Source organism: Halichoeres trimaculatus, unplaced genomic scaffold (genome assembly GCF_033239565.1).
Source record: "Halichoeres trimaculatus isolate MK-OKI-2021-1 unplaced genomic scaffold, fHalTri1.1 fHalTri1_scaffold_11, whole genome shotgun sequence".
Lineage (NCBI taxonomy): Eukaryota > Metazoa > Chordata > Actinopteri > Labriformes > Labridae > Halichoeres > Halichoeres trimaculatus.
Window position 1 is genome coordinate 1,882,550 of NW_027437189.1, and position 17,208 is coordinate 1,899,757.

The 17,208-nt window shown below is 42.5% G+C and overlaps 1 protein-coding gene across 6 annotated transcripts in view; it reads right to left on the minus strand.

Moving 5' to 3' along the window:
* Positions 1–17,208, minus strand: part of LOC141798930 (IQ motif and SEC7 domain-containing protein 1-like) — a 194,098-nt gene that overhangs the window by 12,885 nt on the left and 164,005 nt on the right. For all 6 annotated transcript variants that reach the window (XM_074680885.1, XM_074680883.1, XM_074680884.1 and 3 more), the window contains 10 exons: positions 15,028–15,201; positions 14,838–14,933; positions 14,094–14,701; positions 13,106–14,020; positions 12,863–13,021; positions 12,645–12,767; positions 10,922–11,088; positions 10,659–10,798; positions 10,432–10,557; positions 4,214–4,313 (listed from right to left, as the gene is read on the minus strand). In XM_074680885.1, coding sequence (XP_074536986.1) covers positions 4,214–4,313; positions 10,432–10,557; positions 10,659–10,798; positions 10,922–11,088; positions 12,645–12,767; positions 12,863–13,021; positions 13,106–14,020; positions 14,094–14,701; positions 14,838–14,933; positions 15,028–15,201 — 2,608 coding nt within the window. The remainder of the gene's footprint in view (positions 1–4,213; positions 4,314–10,431; positions 10,558–10,658; positions 10,799–10,921; positions 11,089–12,644; positions 12,768–12,862; positions 13,022–13,105; positions 14,021–14,093; positions 14,702–14,837; positions 14,934–15,027; positions 15,202–17,208) is intronic.

Sequence of the window (17,208 nt, forward strand, 5' to 3'; positions counted from 1 at the left end):
GTGTTTTGGCCTCCAGTCCATGTTTTAGCCTTTAGCTCGTGCTCTATCTCTCTCCTGTTTCTCTTTCTTCTTCTCTTCTGTCCTTTTTCTGTCTGACAGTTAGGCTCCAGTGTCCACCATCACTACAACATTAATCACAATCATCATTTTAAGCAGAGAAAAACACAGATCTCTCTTCTCTCTGATAAACTTCATCAGCCAAGGAAACTCTTCACAGACCCTTTGAATCTTCAATTGAGACATTTTTCAAGACTTGTCAAATCATTTGGTCTTATAAGATGATTTGTACTAAAAATAAGATAAAAACATTGGCTTAGATTTTAGTTTTTTGTGCAGTGCAGTGATTTATCTCAGCTTGGTTCCAGCTCTTGCAGTAAACGGCTGACGGTGGGAATCAAACCTGTCTCCTGGCACCAATCTTTGGAAATACCTGAAGAGTCTCTGAGTGACTCTTAAAGAGGTTTGATTCAGGTCAGCCAGGTCTGGTGGGCGGCTCGGCGACTAATTACAAAGCTTTTATAAACGGAGGATGTGCGATTATGCAGCTGAACTCTCCTCTTCCTGTTCACAGGTGCTGAGGCAGATCTGAAACGCCACCAACCCCAATCTGCTGCACACAACTCCCAGCCAATTCCTCCCTGCAGAAACCTCTCACACACACCCACACGCTCACACACACACACACACAGACACACACAGCACTGCGTATATGATTGTGTTAACATCATTATTGCCGAATGTGTCGGCTGAATGAGTCATGTTTTGAGGAAGGCGGCTGAGCGGAGCCTGCGTTTTCAGGCCGACAGTCGTATATTTAGGAAATCCTCTGATTTTCTTCCCTGTGTTTCCAGAAGAGCTCTGCAGACTGATGATGCCTCACAGCGACAGAAGAGTCTGGCAGACGGAGTGCAGTTTCAGTAATTGGAGAGAAAAGTAAAGTTCTGTTTTGCCAAGTGATAACGAACAAATCTATGAAGCCGTTTCCAAGTGGGACAGAGTCTCCAGTTTCTGTCCCACGTGAGTGAATACATCGAATATTTCAGGAGCAGATTTAGAGCTGGGTTTGGACAGAGAGGAGCTGGGTAATTTAGTTTTTTTAAACCTGGATTATGTTTTACATGCTACATAGTTTAATAACTACAAGCTGAGGTATTAATTTAATTTATACTCATGACAAGTTTTGTTTTGGTCTCTGAAAAGCTCACGATAACTTTCTGAGAGTCCCATGAGATAACAGATAATCTAATTTAATCCATGAACTCATTCTCCCTGTGTTGTAATCTGTTTTTGATTTCCTGTTTCTCTTCGTACATTGATCCACTCGTTTAATTGGAAATTATTTTGTGTCTGACTCGTTGTTCTTCGTGATCAGTGTCTGTTGTTTCTCTCCTGTCTGTTTGTGTAAGTCTAGAGCCTTGTGTTGTACTGTTTTGTTTGATTACATATTCTATTATCCGATCATACCACAACGCCTCCTATTGTATCGTGTATTATAAAATTCTATAACCTTAGGTTTTGTATTTTAACATATATTAACTTATTGTAGTTAAAAATAACATTTATTGTAACATATGTATTGTATTGTACCACATTGTTTACTTCTGGATTCTAATGTACCTGTATCCCAACCATCATATTCAACAAAACTCAAATTTTTTATCATATACTCATGTATCAAATTGTCATTTTGAATTTTACAAAAGAAAAAAAAAAAAGAAAAAAAAAAAACCTTATCGTATCGCATCTTCCCGCAAAGTAACATTTTGTAAAGTCACATCAAGTAAAGAAATGTCACTAAGAGCTACATCATGTAAAGGAACGTACCGTCAAGTAAAATCCCACAAACTGACAAAAAGTATTTTCTAATAAAGTAATATGAATTAAAAAAAAAAGGGTAAAGAAAATTCAATCAAGTAAAATCTCGTTAAGTTCCTTTTAAAACTTCAGCGCAAGTCAAGAAACGCCAAGTAAGCAAACATTATACTGATTAAACCATGTTAAGTTATGTCACGGAAAGTAAAGCCACGTAAAAAAAAAACGTTAGATAAGGTAACAGCATGTGAAGAAACACCATGCACAGTAAGGTTTCATAAAGTCATGTCAAGTAAAGTCACATCACAAAAAGTCTGGTCATGTCTAGTAAGTCGATGTAAAGTAACATTAAGTAAAGTAACATCACTTAAAATATCTTCATGTAAAGGTAAATGTACTTAAAACATTATAAAACTAACTTGATGTAAAGGTATCTTCATTAAGAGTAGTCAATTAAAGTTGTGTCAAGTAAAGTAGCCTTAATGTAAAGAAACGTCATGTGAAGAAACACTGCTCACAGAAATGTCACATAAATGTCAAGTAAAGTTCTGTCACATAAAGTCAGTTTATGTAAACAACCTCAGCTTAAAGTAGCTTCAAATCAACGTATTGAAAAGTTTCTTCATGTAAAATTATGTTGCGCCAGAAAAATCAGGCAAAGTATCTTCAAGAGAATTACATTCACATGAAATAATATTATGTAAAAATTTGTTTATGTAAAGTTATTTCAAGAAAGATCACTTCAGGCAACATAACGTCACGTAAAGTAAGGTCACGTAAAGTAAGGTCACGTAAAGTAAGGTCACGTAAAGTTACGTCACGTAAAGTAACGTCACGTAAAGTAACGTCACGTAAAGTAACGTCACGTAAAGAACAACACGTAAAGTAACTTCACATAAAGAACAACACGTAAAGTAACGTCATGTAAAGAAACGTCATGTAAAGTTACGTCAAGTAAAGTAATTTAAAGTAAAGTTATGTCACGTAAAGTTATGTCACGTAAAGTAACGTCACGTAAAGTAACGTCACGTAAAGAAACTTCACGTAAAGTAACATCACGTAAAGTATCGTCACCTAAAGTATCGTCACGTAAAGTATCGTCACGTAAAGTATCGTCACGTAAAGTATCGTCACGTAAAGTATCGTCACGTAAAGTATCGTCACGTAAAGTATCGTCACCTAAAGTATCGTCACGTAAAGTATCGTCACGTAAAGTAACATCATATAAAGTTACGTCAAGTAAAGTAATTTAAAGTTAAGTTTTGTTATGTAAAGTTACATCACTGAGAGCAATGTCTTGTATAGTTGCGTCACGTAAAGTAACGTCACGATTAGTAACTTCACGTAAAGTAACGTCACGTAAAGTAACGTCACCTTAAGTAACGTCACATAAAGTAACGTCACGTAAATTAAGGTCACGTTGAGTAAGGACACGTAAAGTAAGGTCAATTCAAGTAACGCCACGTAAAGTTACGTCAAGTAAATGACGTCAAGTAAATGACGTCAAGTAAAGTAATTTAAAGTTAAGTTATGTCATGTTAAGTAATGTCACTTAGAGCAATGTCTTGTAAAGTTACGTCTAGTAAAGTAATGTTACGTAAAGTAACATCATGTCATGTAAGGTCATGTAAAGTAATGTTACGCTAAGTTATGTCACATGAATTAACGTCATGTTAAGTCACATTAAGTAACGTCATGTCAAATAACATCAGGTTAAGTTACGTCATGCAAAGCAATTTAATGTAAAGTGACAACACATAATCCTGTTTACACCTGTTGGCGGATGCTGATAGCTGTGTTTGCTACATAATAGCATGACGCCATAGCAATCTGACACAGTGTACCCCGCTAATAAATCCAAAGAGGAAGAAAAATGCGACACAGTGGTTAAAGAGCAACCATGAAGACATCCAGCAACTCGTCTTCTTTTTGATCGACATGTGTCTATTTGTTACAAAGAATAATCGAGCTTTGTTTTAGAGAAGACTGTGAGCCGCTGTCACACAGGAAGTGACCAGTATTCCCACCAATCAGCAGACTGCAGAGTTTCTAGCTCCACCTCCTGGATCAGTTGGATCAGTTTAGCCGAGCTGACACGACAATTAAATATTCACCCATTCATTCATTCATGCTATGCTTGGTGTGTGTGTGTTTTTACTGGCATGTGTGTGTGTGTGTGTGTGTGTGTGTGTGTGTGTGTGTGTGTGTGTGTTTTCTCCATGGGCCTGCAGACTCGTGGGGTAAAAATAGCGAGTTGAGCGGGTGCCTAATAGAAATAGAGATATGAGAAATAAAGGCAGAGAGGCTGAGACAGATGGAGGGAGCAGATGGACGAGAGGAGACGGAGAGACGGGAACGCAGAGACAAACAGAGGAGGAGGAGGAGGAGGGCGGGTACTTACAGGTGTTCTGGAAGGTGTGGACCTGCATGTCCAACAGAGGGAAGGACTGTCTGAAACTGTACGTGACAGAAGTCTTCTTCTTCTGGAAGATCTTCGTCACCTGAGGAGGAGGAGGAGGAGAAAAATAGATGATGAGAGACGAGAAAGTCACAGCAGACGGGAGACTAAAAAAAAGGAGGAGGAGTGGGAGGAGAAGAGAGGAAAGAGCAGAAAGACGAAGGAGGAGGTGTTTGTTGGTTTGTTTCTTTGGAGGTGAAGAGTTTAAAGAATCCTTTTTTAACATTTCCCTCAGCGCTTCGTTCAGTAACACATCATCAGTGATTAATTAATAATGAATTAAAGCAGAATCACTTCATCTTTCCCTGACTTCTCGTCTGAGTCAACCAGCTCTGAATCTTTTATCCAAACAGAGAGATTCAGTCAGAGCTGTTCATGATTTATAAACTCAGAGAATCACGTTTTTCAGACGCTGACCGTCGAGTCAGCTTTGTTAAACATTTACACTTTGCTCCAGTCGATATTTAATTTACTACAGATCAATCAAACTGTCTAAAAACTACACTTTATTACATGTTCTGTGAAGATAAAGCTCCATGTATCTATAAAACTGTCAAAACACAGTTATTGTTGTATCTTTTAATACTTGATGTATTTTTCCAACACACTACGCCAAAAAAAAACAAACTTTTATGTCATTAAAAACAATCTTACAACCTGGCGAAAAATGGCTTGGGTCTTTAATGCTAATTTCACTGTCTTCACACTGTATCAGGAACAGACAGGTGACCAAAATGAATGTCATCTTGCTCAGCTCCAAGTGAGTCCTCCACAAAAACTGCTCCCCCTAGTGGCTGGCTGCAGTATAGGTTAAAAACTCTGTCTCCCCAGTCATTCTACATGAGCTGTGGTTAAACGTTAAAAAACTAATACACCTGGTAGAAATGTTTTCACATCTGTATGCTGGAGTGGAGCTGAGTGACAAAACAACTTTGTTTTTTTCTTTCTAGAGTCTAATCTCTTCTTGGCTCTTCCTCCTGACGTATCTTACTATTCCTGAAAAAACTACAAGAACGGCAAATTCGATGTAAAGCCTTGTTTTTAACCTCTGATAACAAACGGAAATGAGACTTTTCAGAAAAAAGAGGACTTGAACAGAATACAGCCTAATAATATCTTCATATCCCCACAGAATACTGATCTGGAATGACTGGGGAGACAGAGCTTTTGACCTGTACTGCAGCCATCCACCAGGGGGAGCAATTTTTGTGGTGACGTCACTTCAAGCTGAGCGAGATGCCAATTTTTTTTTTTTTTGGTCTATGGCTGTGTCAAAATCACTCCCTATTCACTATATAGTGAATACGCCAATGTATCCACACAATGCATTTTGAAAAGTAGTGTATTAGCGATGTGAGTACTATATACCATCATGCATTGCGGATCACATGATTACTGATTAATGATAACATGAAACAACATTAAAAACTGTCAGAGAGTGACACTGAGCTTTCTGTTTATCTTTCGGCCGAACGCGTCTCACAACTTGGAGCAGAGAAACAAACAACGTGGATGTTAGCCGCTAAACCGTTCATCGCGGGTGATGCATTCACTGGACCTTGTAATTCTCAAACACAGCATAAGTTCTGCGCAAATATATGGTTTATTAATATAAGAATAAAGTGTAATTTGTATTATATTTGGCTACTGTGGAAAATAAGCTAAGTATAACAGTAGTTATCACTGAAATAAATACTGTTTTGCAGTGTTTGAGAAAAGTTATAACTCTAAATCCCCAGCCGTCCGTGAGCGACACAAGAGTAATTACATCAGCTGGCGAGTAGGGCTGACCAATTAATCGATTTTAAACCGACATTGCAATGTAATAGAATGCAATTTTCAAATCGCAAAAGCTGCAATTACAAAAAAAAAAAAAGTTTCATGTACACAGACCTGAAGGGAATATAGTAACTTGTACTTGTTCTCCCTTAAAACCAGAGAAAGTCAAAATGCTGTTTATTTTCTGGCAAAAAAACCCTGTGAGCTACGCAGATCTACACCCCTTAGTCACTTTTTTTCTGTATGGTTTGTTACTCTTACTGACAACTGGAGGTCAGTAAAATTTCAGTGTTCCTTTTTCTTTTTAATTAAGAAATGCAAAAGACTTGTTTAATTGCTAACAGTATCTTTCGTTGGTTAGTCATACTATAAAATAACTTAAAACTTGTGTTAAGTGAACAATGCAGAAGATAAAAGTCACCCCCAAAAAAACGCAATCGCAATATTGGTCTAAAAAAATCGCAATTAGATTATTTTCCTAAATCATTCAGCCCTACTAGTGAGTGAGTGAGAAGTGTCCGAAATGTTGTTTCAACTTAGCTGATGTCTAATTCACCATATAGTGAGTAGTGAGAAGGGAGTAAGAGTATGATTTTGGACACAACTAGGCTGTGTCCGAAATGGCATACTAACGTACTACATACTACATGGTCGTTGTGTATATACTGTATACTACATACTATAAGTATGATTAGAGTGCCAACCGTTTACACCGTAGTATACTACTCAGTTTCCCATGATGCATTTCAAACCTCCGACGACAAAAATTGGAAGCACACATAAGTCTATGGAAGCACACCAGGCTATCAAATATCTCAGTTGATTCGCCACATTTGAAAGTTTTAAGAACATTTTAGGCAAGAAAGTCATCACATAGAAAACCAAAATGTGGTCATTTGGGCCACAAAACGCACGGATACAAATTTAATTTCGACATTTGAGTTACGACAGTTAAGAGGGCCAATATGCTATTGAAGAAACTTCCGGTCGGCTCCAAAACAAGAGCCCAATTTACAAAAACGGGTGCTTTTATTTTGAAAACGGGAAGTTCGCTAGTGGATGATTTTTAGCTAACACCGGTCTCAAGACGAATTCATCTCTCTTCAAAAGATTAAAAAATGTTTACTGCTCGCAGACACCGAAGACGATCTGTCCGTCGCCTCAGGCACTTTATTTCTTTGTACTTACGTTTAGGTTTCCCTGTAAAGCTAAGTCCATTTTAGTCGCTTCTCATCTTGTCATCTCATTGTGTATTTACGTTTATAAATACGGGGCTCGCAATGCATTATGGGGCGTGTCAGTGCGACTAGTATGCCCACCTCCTATACTTACAATTTTTACCGATATAGTATACATCCGGGTATTTCTCGAGCACACAATCTTTTCATACTATTTAATGTGAACGCACTACATACTATTTTTGACGTCACACTTAGTATGAGTAGTACGTTAGTATGCCATTTCAGACACAGCCCTAATGTTAAAAACTCTATAATGCTAAAAGATGGAACCACGCTGTCCACTCTATAAACAGTCAATGGTTTAAAGAGAAACAGAAAGAGTTCTAGAACCCTGAGATCACGGAACTCTGTCCTTGGTCTCAGGGTTCTAGAACTCCTGCACAACCAATCACCATTAGTCTGTCTTTAGAAATAAAAAACTGTATATTATAAATGAATGTCTAAAACATCTGTCTTCATAAAAACAAAACAGAGAAATCCAAAACAAAAAGCGTGAACACAGCCGCAGCTTTGAATAAAAAGTCTGATCCTTTTAATTGAAACCTTTTAGTTCAGATGCATGGAGCTGTTTGTAGCTGTAAACACAGACTCCTCATTACTCTGGTCTTCAGGCCCCAGGCTTCAGGACGCCTGAGGCTGTTCTGCTGATCCTGGTCTTCTCAGGATACGTGAGCGTGTTTAGATCGGGGTAATGAGTCTGAGGCAGCAGGTAGCATCCAGTGTGTTTATCAGAGCTGGTTTCTTAATGAGCAACGACGGGACCAAAATAATAAATATGTCAACTTTAAAAGCTACAAGATGTTCACACACTAAACTTTGAGAGTTTTTTTTTCATAGGAGAGTGCAGCGTTTATCCGGCGTTGGTGTAAAACTCTTGAGAAATGCAGCGACAGATCAAGGAAATCATTTCTGTTGTTTTGTGATTTGACAAAGTGAAACACTCTTTTGACGACGTGAGTGTGTGATTTGAGCGGCAGCAGCACTACAGATGGCAGCAAAGTGAATCACTGAACTTTCTGTTGTTTCTCAGAGTGTGACTTCAGACTTTACAAACTCTCAAACTTCAAACTCCACAAATCCTGCAATCCTCAGCTCTCGCTTTATTTGCATTTTCTCGCACGGGAAGTCAGACTTTTACACTTTGTGACATTTCTAGAGCGCAGCTTTGAACAGCACCGAGGCATTATGGGATAAACTGGTTTTCTGGTGACATACAATCACTTTATCTCTGCTGGGAGAAAATCCTCTGGGTCTCGGAGAACTGGGACCTGAACATGTCCTGAAATAGAGCAGGAACACCCACACAGAGCAGAGAGGCTGAGAGATGATATAAGATTATTGTCTTTTTCACAAGCTAACACTGAAAGCAACAATCTCTTAACCCTCAGCAAAAGTCGTCTATTGTTGACGATATACGGCTCTAGAGGGAAACCATCTCTTCATGCAGAAAACTGTTCATAGAGAAATAAATCCTCCTCAGATCAACATGGCACAAGGGGAGTCATTATGAAAGAGTTTGTTCCCTCTGTATTCTGGGAATAGGTTGGACAGGATCTTCGGTGTGCAAGTCATGCAATGACCAAAACCTGTGTGTCACTTTGTTTTGAAAAGTATAAAACTGAGCAATCCCTGTCTAAAGCATGAAGACACAGAGATGGGGTTGTGTTTAAGCTTCAAAAGGAGCCCGTTGACGGAGGATGACTTCCCCAGGACTTCCTCTGTGTTTGAACAGCTGCTGTAACCTGGATCTCCACTGACATGTTCAGCTGAAGGTCTCCAGTTTACAGGGTCACTCTTTAAGTTGGAACACCGGGAGCTGACAGAGACACAGTCAAACTATTAGGGCCAAAGAAGACCACTGGTTTGGAGGAACTAAACCAAGACCATCACAGCTGGGGGAGGCTCCACCAATCAGAAAAATTCTCTTGAAAGTACCCCCACCCTTAGGTAAAGCTGTTAGACGGTCCAATTGCGTGTTGTGCCTGGGAAGAGCTCCTGTGTTTGAAAGACAGCAACAAATGGCGAGCCAGCCACGAGAACTACACCAAAACCTGCCGACACCTGTTGAGTCAAAGCTTTATGCTGCACTCCATTTGTACTCAGAAGTTGGAATTTCCAAGTCCCGAGTGGGAACGCCCAACTGGAACGCCCCCCGAAGTCAAGATTTCTAACTTGTAAGTCGGTGCACCCACTCTAACCCTGAGTTCCCAGTAGGAAATTCCAAGTTCAGGGGTAAACAGTAATTTAGCTCTTGTTAGAGCCTGTTTTTGTTTTTTTTTTAGAATTTCTGAAAACTGTTTGTCTCAATAAATCAGCCATTTATAGTATTATTCAATGTGTATATAGAGAAATACTGCTATTATGGCAAGTTTTTCCGACTTGGCAACTGGAATGCTTAACCCGGAGATGACGTCATTCCCACTCCCTACTTTCTAGGTCTGAGTACAAATGGAACGCAGCACTAAACCGTAAAAAAATGGATGTCATCTTGCTTGACTTGAAGTGAGGTTGCCACAAAAACTACTCCCCCTGGTGGCTGGTTGCAGTACAGGTAAAAAAAAATCTATCTCCCCAGTCATTCCAGATGAGCTTGTGGTCAAACTTCAGAAAATAAAAACACCTGGTAGAGATGATTCTTTAATCCGTATTCTGTGGGGATATGAAGGTATTATTGGGCTGCGTTGTGTTCCAGTCCTCTATTTCCCTGACAAGTCTTGTTACCATTAATTATTCAAGGTTGAATCAAGGCTTTATGTAACGTTTAATAAAGATTGACAGCTGCCGTTCTTGAGTATGTTTTTTCAGGGATCGTAAAAGAGAGCCAACAAGAGAACAGACTCCACTCAGTTTCTCTCTAAGTCCGTCACAGTCTCTACTGCACAGACTCTGGCTACCAATGGCGGCTCCTGTGACGGGGGTATTTTGCCCTCAAAGCTGTTCAATGGTAAAAGGTGGAGCCACACTGTCCACTCCATATACAGCGTATGTTTGATGCTTGGACTTCAAACTGATTATGAACAGAAACCAGAACCCCTCTTATGCTAGAATCTAGACCCCCCTGCCCCCGAGCCCGGGTCCTATGTTTTTATTTAGAACCTAAAAATAACGTCTGATATCAAATAACGATGAGTGAGTGATCACCATGAGCAGGTCGTTGAACAGGAAGACTTCCCTCTGATGGATGCCGCTCCTCTGAGCTCGGTTCGGATCAGGAACCTCAAACAGCTGACAGCAGCACACCAACCTGCGGTGGGGCAGGGACAGCACCTGCAACAGAAACACAAGGCGATTCTGTAGTTTCTAATTCAAGACTGAGAGCAACGATATGAGAATCTGGACAGGGTTGAGCTGTCAGGGGTTATTCTTACCGGCTTCTTCCCGACCACCATCCTCTCCACCGCCTGGACCTGAGACACGTGGTCATCGTTAGTCCTCAGCTCCCATTTCTGGATCCTTCCATAGATGGCAACCAGAAGGTCTCGAGGGATGTCCTGACCGTTATCAACGCCTGAGAGAGGACGAGGGTGGGATATGAACTCATAACACAAACGTGGTTCAGACACGCCGTCCACATCAGCGACGAAAAACTGGGCAAGATCTGAACCCAAACAGTTAAACAAAAAACTCAAACCTCGCAGGTTCTTGATGAAGTCCTCCAGCTTCATCTTCCTCTCCGGCTTCACGTTGGGGCTGTACATGTCCGTGTTGAGGAGGATTATGGCGAAGGCCAGGATGAAGATGGTGTCTGGATTCTGGAACTGCCGGATCAGGACGGGGTTACAAACACAGTACCGCTGACTGCAGAGAGACACAGGAACAGTTTGGAATCAGTTCTTTCTCTGGGGTACTACGTCAAAATGTATGGTACTTGATTTTGATTGGGAAAATCTCCTTAATTATTTATCATAATTAACATGAGCCAATCAGATCACACTCGTCACGTCAAATCAATCCACCGCAAAGAGTTTCAGCACAGTGCAAAACAACTTGTAGTTGCTGTTGTGCAGCAATGGAGACTGATCAAGCCTTGCAAGTTGGTGCTTCCAGTTCCTATAGGGGTCCCAAACTTTCTTGATTCCTTGCAACCATCTGGGAGTGGAAACTCTGTCAGGAAGAGGTCTGGCAGAGCCAAACCAGAACCAGAAGACCAGTTTCTGAGAGCCAACATCCATCCCCCACTGAGACAGAGGCAGAAGAAGAACCAGAGGCTGGATCAACAGACCCCACCAACGGACTACCGAAGACAGGAAGATGGAGCTACGGACTAATGAGTCAAAGGCTGAACTCATGGTTCATTCGTAGAGTAGGCTAAGGAAAGGATGGTTCCCCGGTGTGGAAGACCAAATCGAAACTTTAAGCGGTTCAGTTTGGTTCCTCTCAGTAGGACACTCATTTTGTGGCGTTTCCTTTGACTAAAACTGGTACAGGTCCCCAAATTACCCACTCGTACAATTCTACTTTTTGGTCCCCCTCTAGATCTGTTGGGTGTTGCGCTTGTAACCCAGGTGAGATATACTGGGTTGCTGCCTTCTTTCCTGAGTAAAGTGGTCTCGCGATATTCTCACGGCTACAGGTCACATGGGCCGTTTGGCCAATGACAGCGTGGAGGGAGGGTCACGTGGGGTTGAACAGCCTACCGGGTAGCTTATCAGTCAGTGCGGGAGTTGTAGAGGCAGGAGACGCGCTTCACTGAAAGCTACAGGAGCCTCTTACCGTGACGAATTTCGATGACCCAAGCCGGAGTAGAACGAGATCTGACGGGACCCAGACTTTGATGGCGAGCTAAGAAGAGCCTAGATACCTCGAGGACTCTTAAAGAAACTACTCCTGCTGGACTGGTAGGAGGTTCTTGTAGCCACAAGGACAAGTTTTGTCCCTCCCTTCCACACAATAGTAATCATCGCATCTGCAGGTTTTTCTGTTGGATTCTATGAACGGATTACGACGTCCTTAAATGAACTTTGGGGTGGGAACATGGACTACAGGGGTTTGTCAGCGCTGATGAAAATTGCACTACTTTTTCCCACTGTATATACTATGCACTATGTCGGGTATTGTCATTAATGTGTTTTTTGGGTCTTCATGTGTCTTTTGCATAATATAAGAAATTTAAAACTTGATCTAAAGCCTCAGTCTCTCACTCACTCAATCAATTGTATTGTGCGAGGGTTACACGCTGCTATGCTGTCACGCTATTGCGTAGCTGATGCCGCAATCAGCTTACACGCCGCCTACCAAGAAGGGGAAGTCGGCAGGCTTTACCAAGCCGACCCGTATCAAACTTTACTGATCCGTACTGGACCCTTTGGTGGAAACGGGGCTTTTGTTAAGAGAATCCAGAACTCTATCAGTACCTGAAGGCTTCCACCAGCCGCTCCACCCTCTGAGCTTCACCCTGGACTTTAATCTGAGCCTGAAACTTCCTCAGAGCGTCGTCCAGATCCATCCCTGAGAAATCCATCTCATCCAGGACACAGCTGCACACAAACACAGACAGCTGTTAGCTTTAGCAGGAACATGTCTCAGTTTTATAAAAAGTATACTTAGAGTTGAAGAAGTGTCTTTCACTGACTCGAGGACGTCTTTGTTGAACTGCTGCCGGCTGCCCAGGAACTCCCCGATCATCTGCCGGCTCAGACCTTTCCTCTCCAGGATGAACCTGGCGATACCGACAGGTGTGTCCGACACGAAGCCTCTCTCGATCAGGTACTGGATCCCCTTCTCCGGCTTTCTGCAGACGAGACAAAGAGAGGACAGGAAGTGTCTTTACCTTGTTCATTGCTCAGAAGAGCGTTGGTCACCTTTGCCGTCTTACTTGTTGAACAGGTTGAGTCCGATGCGATACTGCCGCCGCTGCACCACGTCGTTGTTGAAGGCGGGGGAGTCCCAGCTGTGGTGGCTCTCCCTCTGATAGGTCTGCTTCCCCAGCGTGGCGCCCCCTATGGGCTCCCGCAGGCTGTCCCGTGACGAGGAGCCCGAGCTGCAGTTGTTGACGGTGGTGTCGTCGTTGGAGTTGGTGGTGGTGGAGTTGACGCTCTCGTTGTCTCCGTCTGAGCACAGCAGGTGGTGGTGGTGGTGGAGGTGAGGGTGGTGGGCCAGGTGCTGCTGCGCCTCCATGTTCTGCAGCGCAGAGGAGGAGGCGGAGGAGAGAGGGGAGGGCGTGAGAGGAGGGGGGAGGGGTGAGAGAGGGGTGAGAGGAGGGACGGGGGAGGGTAGAGGAGAAGAGGGGGGTTCTGGGTAGGCGTGGTGGTGGTGTTGGTGGTGCAGGTGGTGGTAGTGGTGCTGGGCGAAGTGGTGGGCGTGCTGCATGTAGGGGACGGCGCCGTGCACGTGGTGCATGTGCATGGGGTGAGGCTGGCTGTACTGCGGGTGATGGTGCAGGACCGTGGGGAGGTGGGGGATGGGTGGAGGGTGGGTGTGGGGGTGTGAGTGGGTGTGTTGGAGCGGGTGGGGCAGGGGGTGAGACGGCAGAGTGCGTGCTGAAGGCATGGGTAGCGGGACGTTGGCGGGGGAGCGGGTCTGTCCCTGCGCCGTGGCGACGGAGCGCCCGTTGGGTTTGTGTTTGATTGTCCCCTGAGGAGAGTCGGCTTCGCTGCTCCCTCCTCCACCTCCTCCCCGCTCATCCTCTCCACTCTCTCCTTCTCCTCCCCTCCTCTCCCTCTCGCCTCCTCGGCCGGCTCCTGACGGATCCTGCTCGTACACGAGGCGTCCGATGGAGCCGCGCTCCGACCTGAGGACGACACACAAAGTTTAGACCTGTTTCTACAAACCTCTGTGAGGAGCTCTGTGATTGGTCGCCTCACCTGTCACTCATGTCCACTGAGCTGTCACTGGGCGGCTCGATGGTGAGGACAGGGAGGTGTCCTCCTCCTCCTCCTCCGCCTCCTCCTGCTCGTCCTCTATACTCCCCTCGACACTCGGTGCAGGGCGTGCTGCTCCTCCTGCTGTTACTGCTCCCTCCCTCCGTCTCCCTGCTGTCCTCCCTCCCCCCTGGACCTCCTCCTCCTCCCCAGTACTCCGTGTCGGAGCTGGATGCAGGGCGGGACAGCGGCGAGGACGGCATGCAGCCTTCGTCCATGTAGAGCGTGACGTCGCTGAAGGAGGTGGCGGTGCTGTCCTCGTGCATGGCGGCGCCTCCTCCCACGCCTCCCCTCCCTCCCACACCTCCCACTCGGCCTGCGATGCGTCTGGAGGAGGTGTTGGTGTTGCGCCACGGGCACTCTCTGTAATCCTCCTCCTCATCCTCTTCTTCATCCTCCTCCCCTTCTTCTTCCTCCTCTTCCTCTTCTTCGTCTCCTTCCTCCTCGTCCTCCTCGTCTTCCTCCTCCCCCTCTCCTCCCACCTCCTGGGAGTCTTCACGGCCTGACTGACAGGTCAGGGAGTCGTCCATGGAGTCGGCCAGAGACTTGACCTGTCGTCGAGTGAAGAAGTGAAACAAGAAGACGAAGAGTTTGGAGAAAGTGTGTCTCAGGTCTTTAGCTCCACAGAGTGGACCCACAAAGATCTGGTCCACATGAGAGTCCTGGTTCAGAGGGACTCAGGTTTACCTGTTTGGAGAAGGAGTCGTCCATGTCTCCGGTATCGTCTGACCCCCTCTGAGCGGCTGACCCCTGACCCTGCGTCTGACGCTCGTCAAACGAGTACTAAGCCAAAAAAACACAACATTTGTTTACAGGCTGTTAAAAAACTGTGTGTGTGTGTGTGTGTGTGTGTGTGTGTGTGTGTGTGTGTGTGTACCTGCATCCTCATGTTGGACAGGATGATGCGTCGAGTCATCCTGCTCTCGGAGGCGGAGCTTCTGAGACGCTCAAAGTTCTTGTTCATGCGATATTGTCTGAACGCCGTCTGGATCGTCCTCGCTGCACGCCGGGACACGAAGGGACCCCCGTACTTCCTCTCCAACATCTCCACCTATCAGGACGCACCATCACAGAGCAGGCACCAATCAGAAAGCAGGTTAGCCTTTATTTGAACGCTGATGAAGGAAACACGGAGTAAAAACAATTCAGGGCAGGTCTCAAAAACCAAAGTCTGTCTATAGCTCCTCCCCTGACAGGCCTCCACTGGGCTGGCCAATCAGAGTGAAGGGGTTTGTGGGGCTGGGAGTCTTAAAGACACAGTAGCAACAATGAAGAGTTTCTAGGACAGACGATTAGGGCCATATCAAAAAAACAGAAGAAAGAAATTCTAAAGATATTAATGGGAGAAAGAATGGATATAAATTTTAAAAGTTCAGCCGTAAATTTACCAGTAAAAAAAAATATTTTTTCAAGAATTAAGTCTTCTAGAATAGAGTTAAATTTGTTATTTTACAAAATTTAAAGTTATAGTCTACAAAGTTGTATATGTAGAATAATGAAGACAGAAATGTACTTATTTAACAATAAGTAAAATCATAGATTAAATCATAGATTAAGTCATAGATAACTCTCTAGTGTAGAGGTCTGCAACCTTTACTGAAATAGAAGCAATTTTAAATCAGCTAACCTGAATTTAACCTCTTAAGACTCAGCATCCACATTTGTGGACATTACATTTCAGCCTCTCAGACCCATGTTGATACTTCATTTTTTTACACTTTGACCGATAAGCCACTTTTAGGGACACTGCCCACATCATCTTTTGGTGAAATCACAACATTACACCCATTTTAGTGAAAAAAAACAACATTTTTAAGTTCAATAAAACTACTAAAAAACAACTAAAAGAAATCTCATAAAACAAATAATGAAACTTCCCGTCCAAAGACCAAGTTTAGTGATTTTACTTATTAAGTCTTACCTATCCCAAAAATCAAGGTGGATAAAAAATTGCACAGCAGACAAAAGCTCAGGTCTTTAAAGGTTAAGCCGGAGCTACAAAATTACTTAATCTTCACAATACAGACAATACAGTGTAAAAAATTCAAAAAAAATGTTAAATCTAGGCAATAATGATATAGATAAAAAGAATTTTAAATTTTAGAAAATTGTTGATTTGATGTCTTAGTTTCTTTTTTAGATTTTCATAAACTTGCAAAAAAATTGAGTACATTTTAGATTTTAAAAATTTGCAAAAATTGCTTACAAAATCCAAGTTTTTAAAATTTGCAATTATCTTAAAAAAATAATAATAAAAAAGAAAGAAAGAAATTTGCCAAAGAAATTGAAGTTTCAAAAAATTGTAAAAAATTGTTTCAAAAAATTAAATTTTTTAAAAATTGTTTAAATATTAAAAAAAAAAAAAAATTCAACAATTTGCAATTTTTAATTTTTAGTTTTTTTAAAAATTAGGAATTTCAAAAAGATTGCTAAAATGTCATTTTAATTTTTTTTATTGCCAAGATTTTTGAAATTAAAAAAAAAAAAAAAAATGGAATTTAGAAAAATTTCTAAATTTTCGCAAGCATATTTGGATTTGATAACACCTATTTATAATACTGTTAAACTCATCATTTTTTTTACGTTTGAAAATTCAGACAAAAAAAAAACAAAAACAAAACAAAAAAAACCCGCCTTTTTAGTGAGAACTGTCATCCTACTTCATGAGAACTCCACACTTTGCAGGACGGCTGTGTCTTTCAGAAGAGTCAGAGTCAAAGTTTGATCCACATCAAACATCAAACTTTTAGAAACTGTGCATCGTGCAAACCAGAAGCTCTCCTCCAGATTGATCTGTCTGCGTTCCCATTAAAACGCCCACAGGAACAAATAAAGACTCCTCTTCATTCAGCACTAAAATACTTCTGGCAGGAGCTCAAAGTCTATTTTTGGCTGGTGTTCAAGTTTGGGAGAAGAAGCTTCAGATATGAGCTGAGGAACGGCGAGTTAGTAAAAAAAAGGTTGAGTTAAGACTTTGTGGTCAGTTTTGACCTGGAGTCTTCAAACACTGGTTTGAGTTTCAGGAGGAAGTTTCTCAAACTGAGAGGAGGAATGGTTA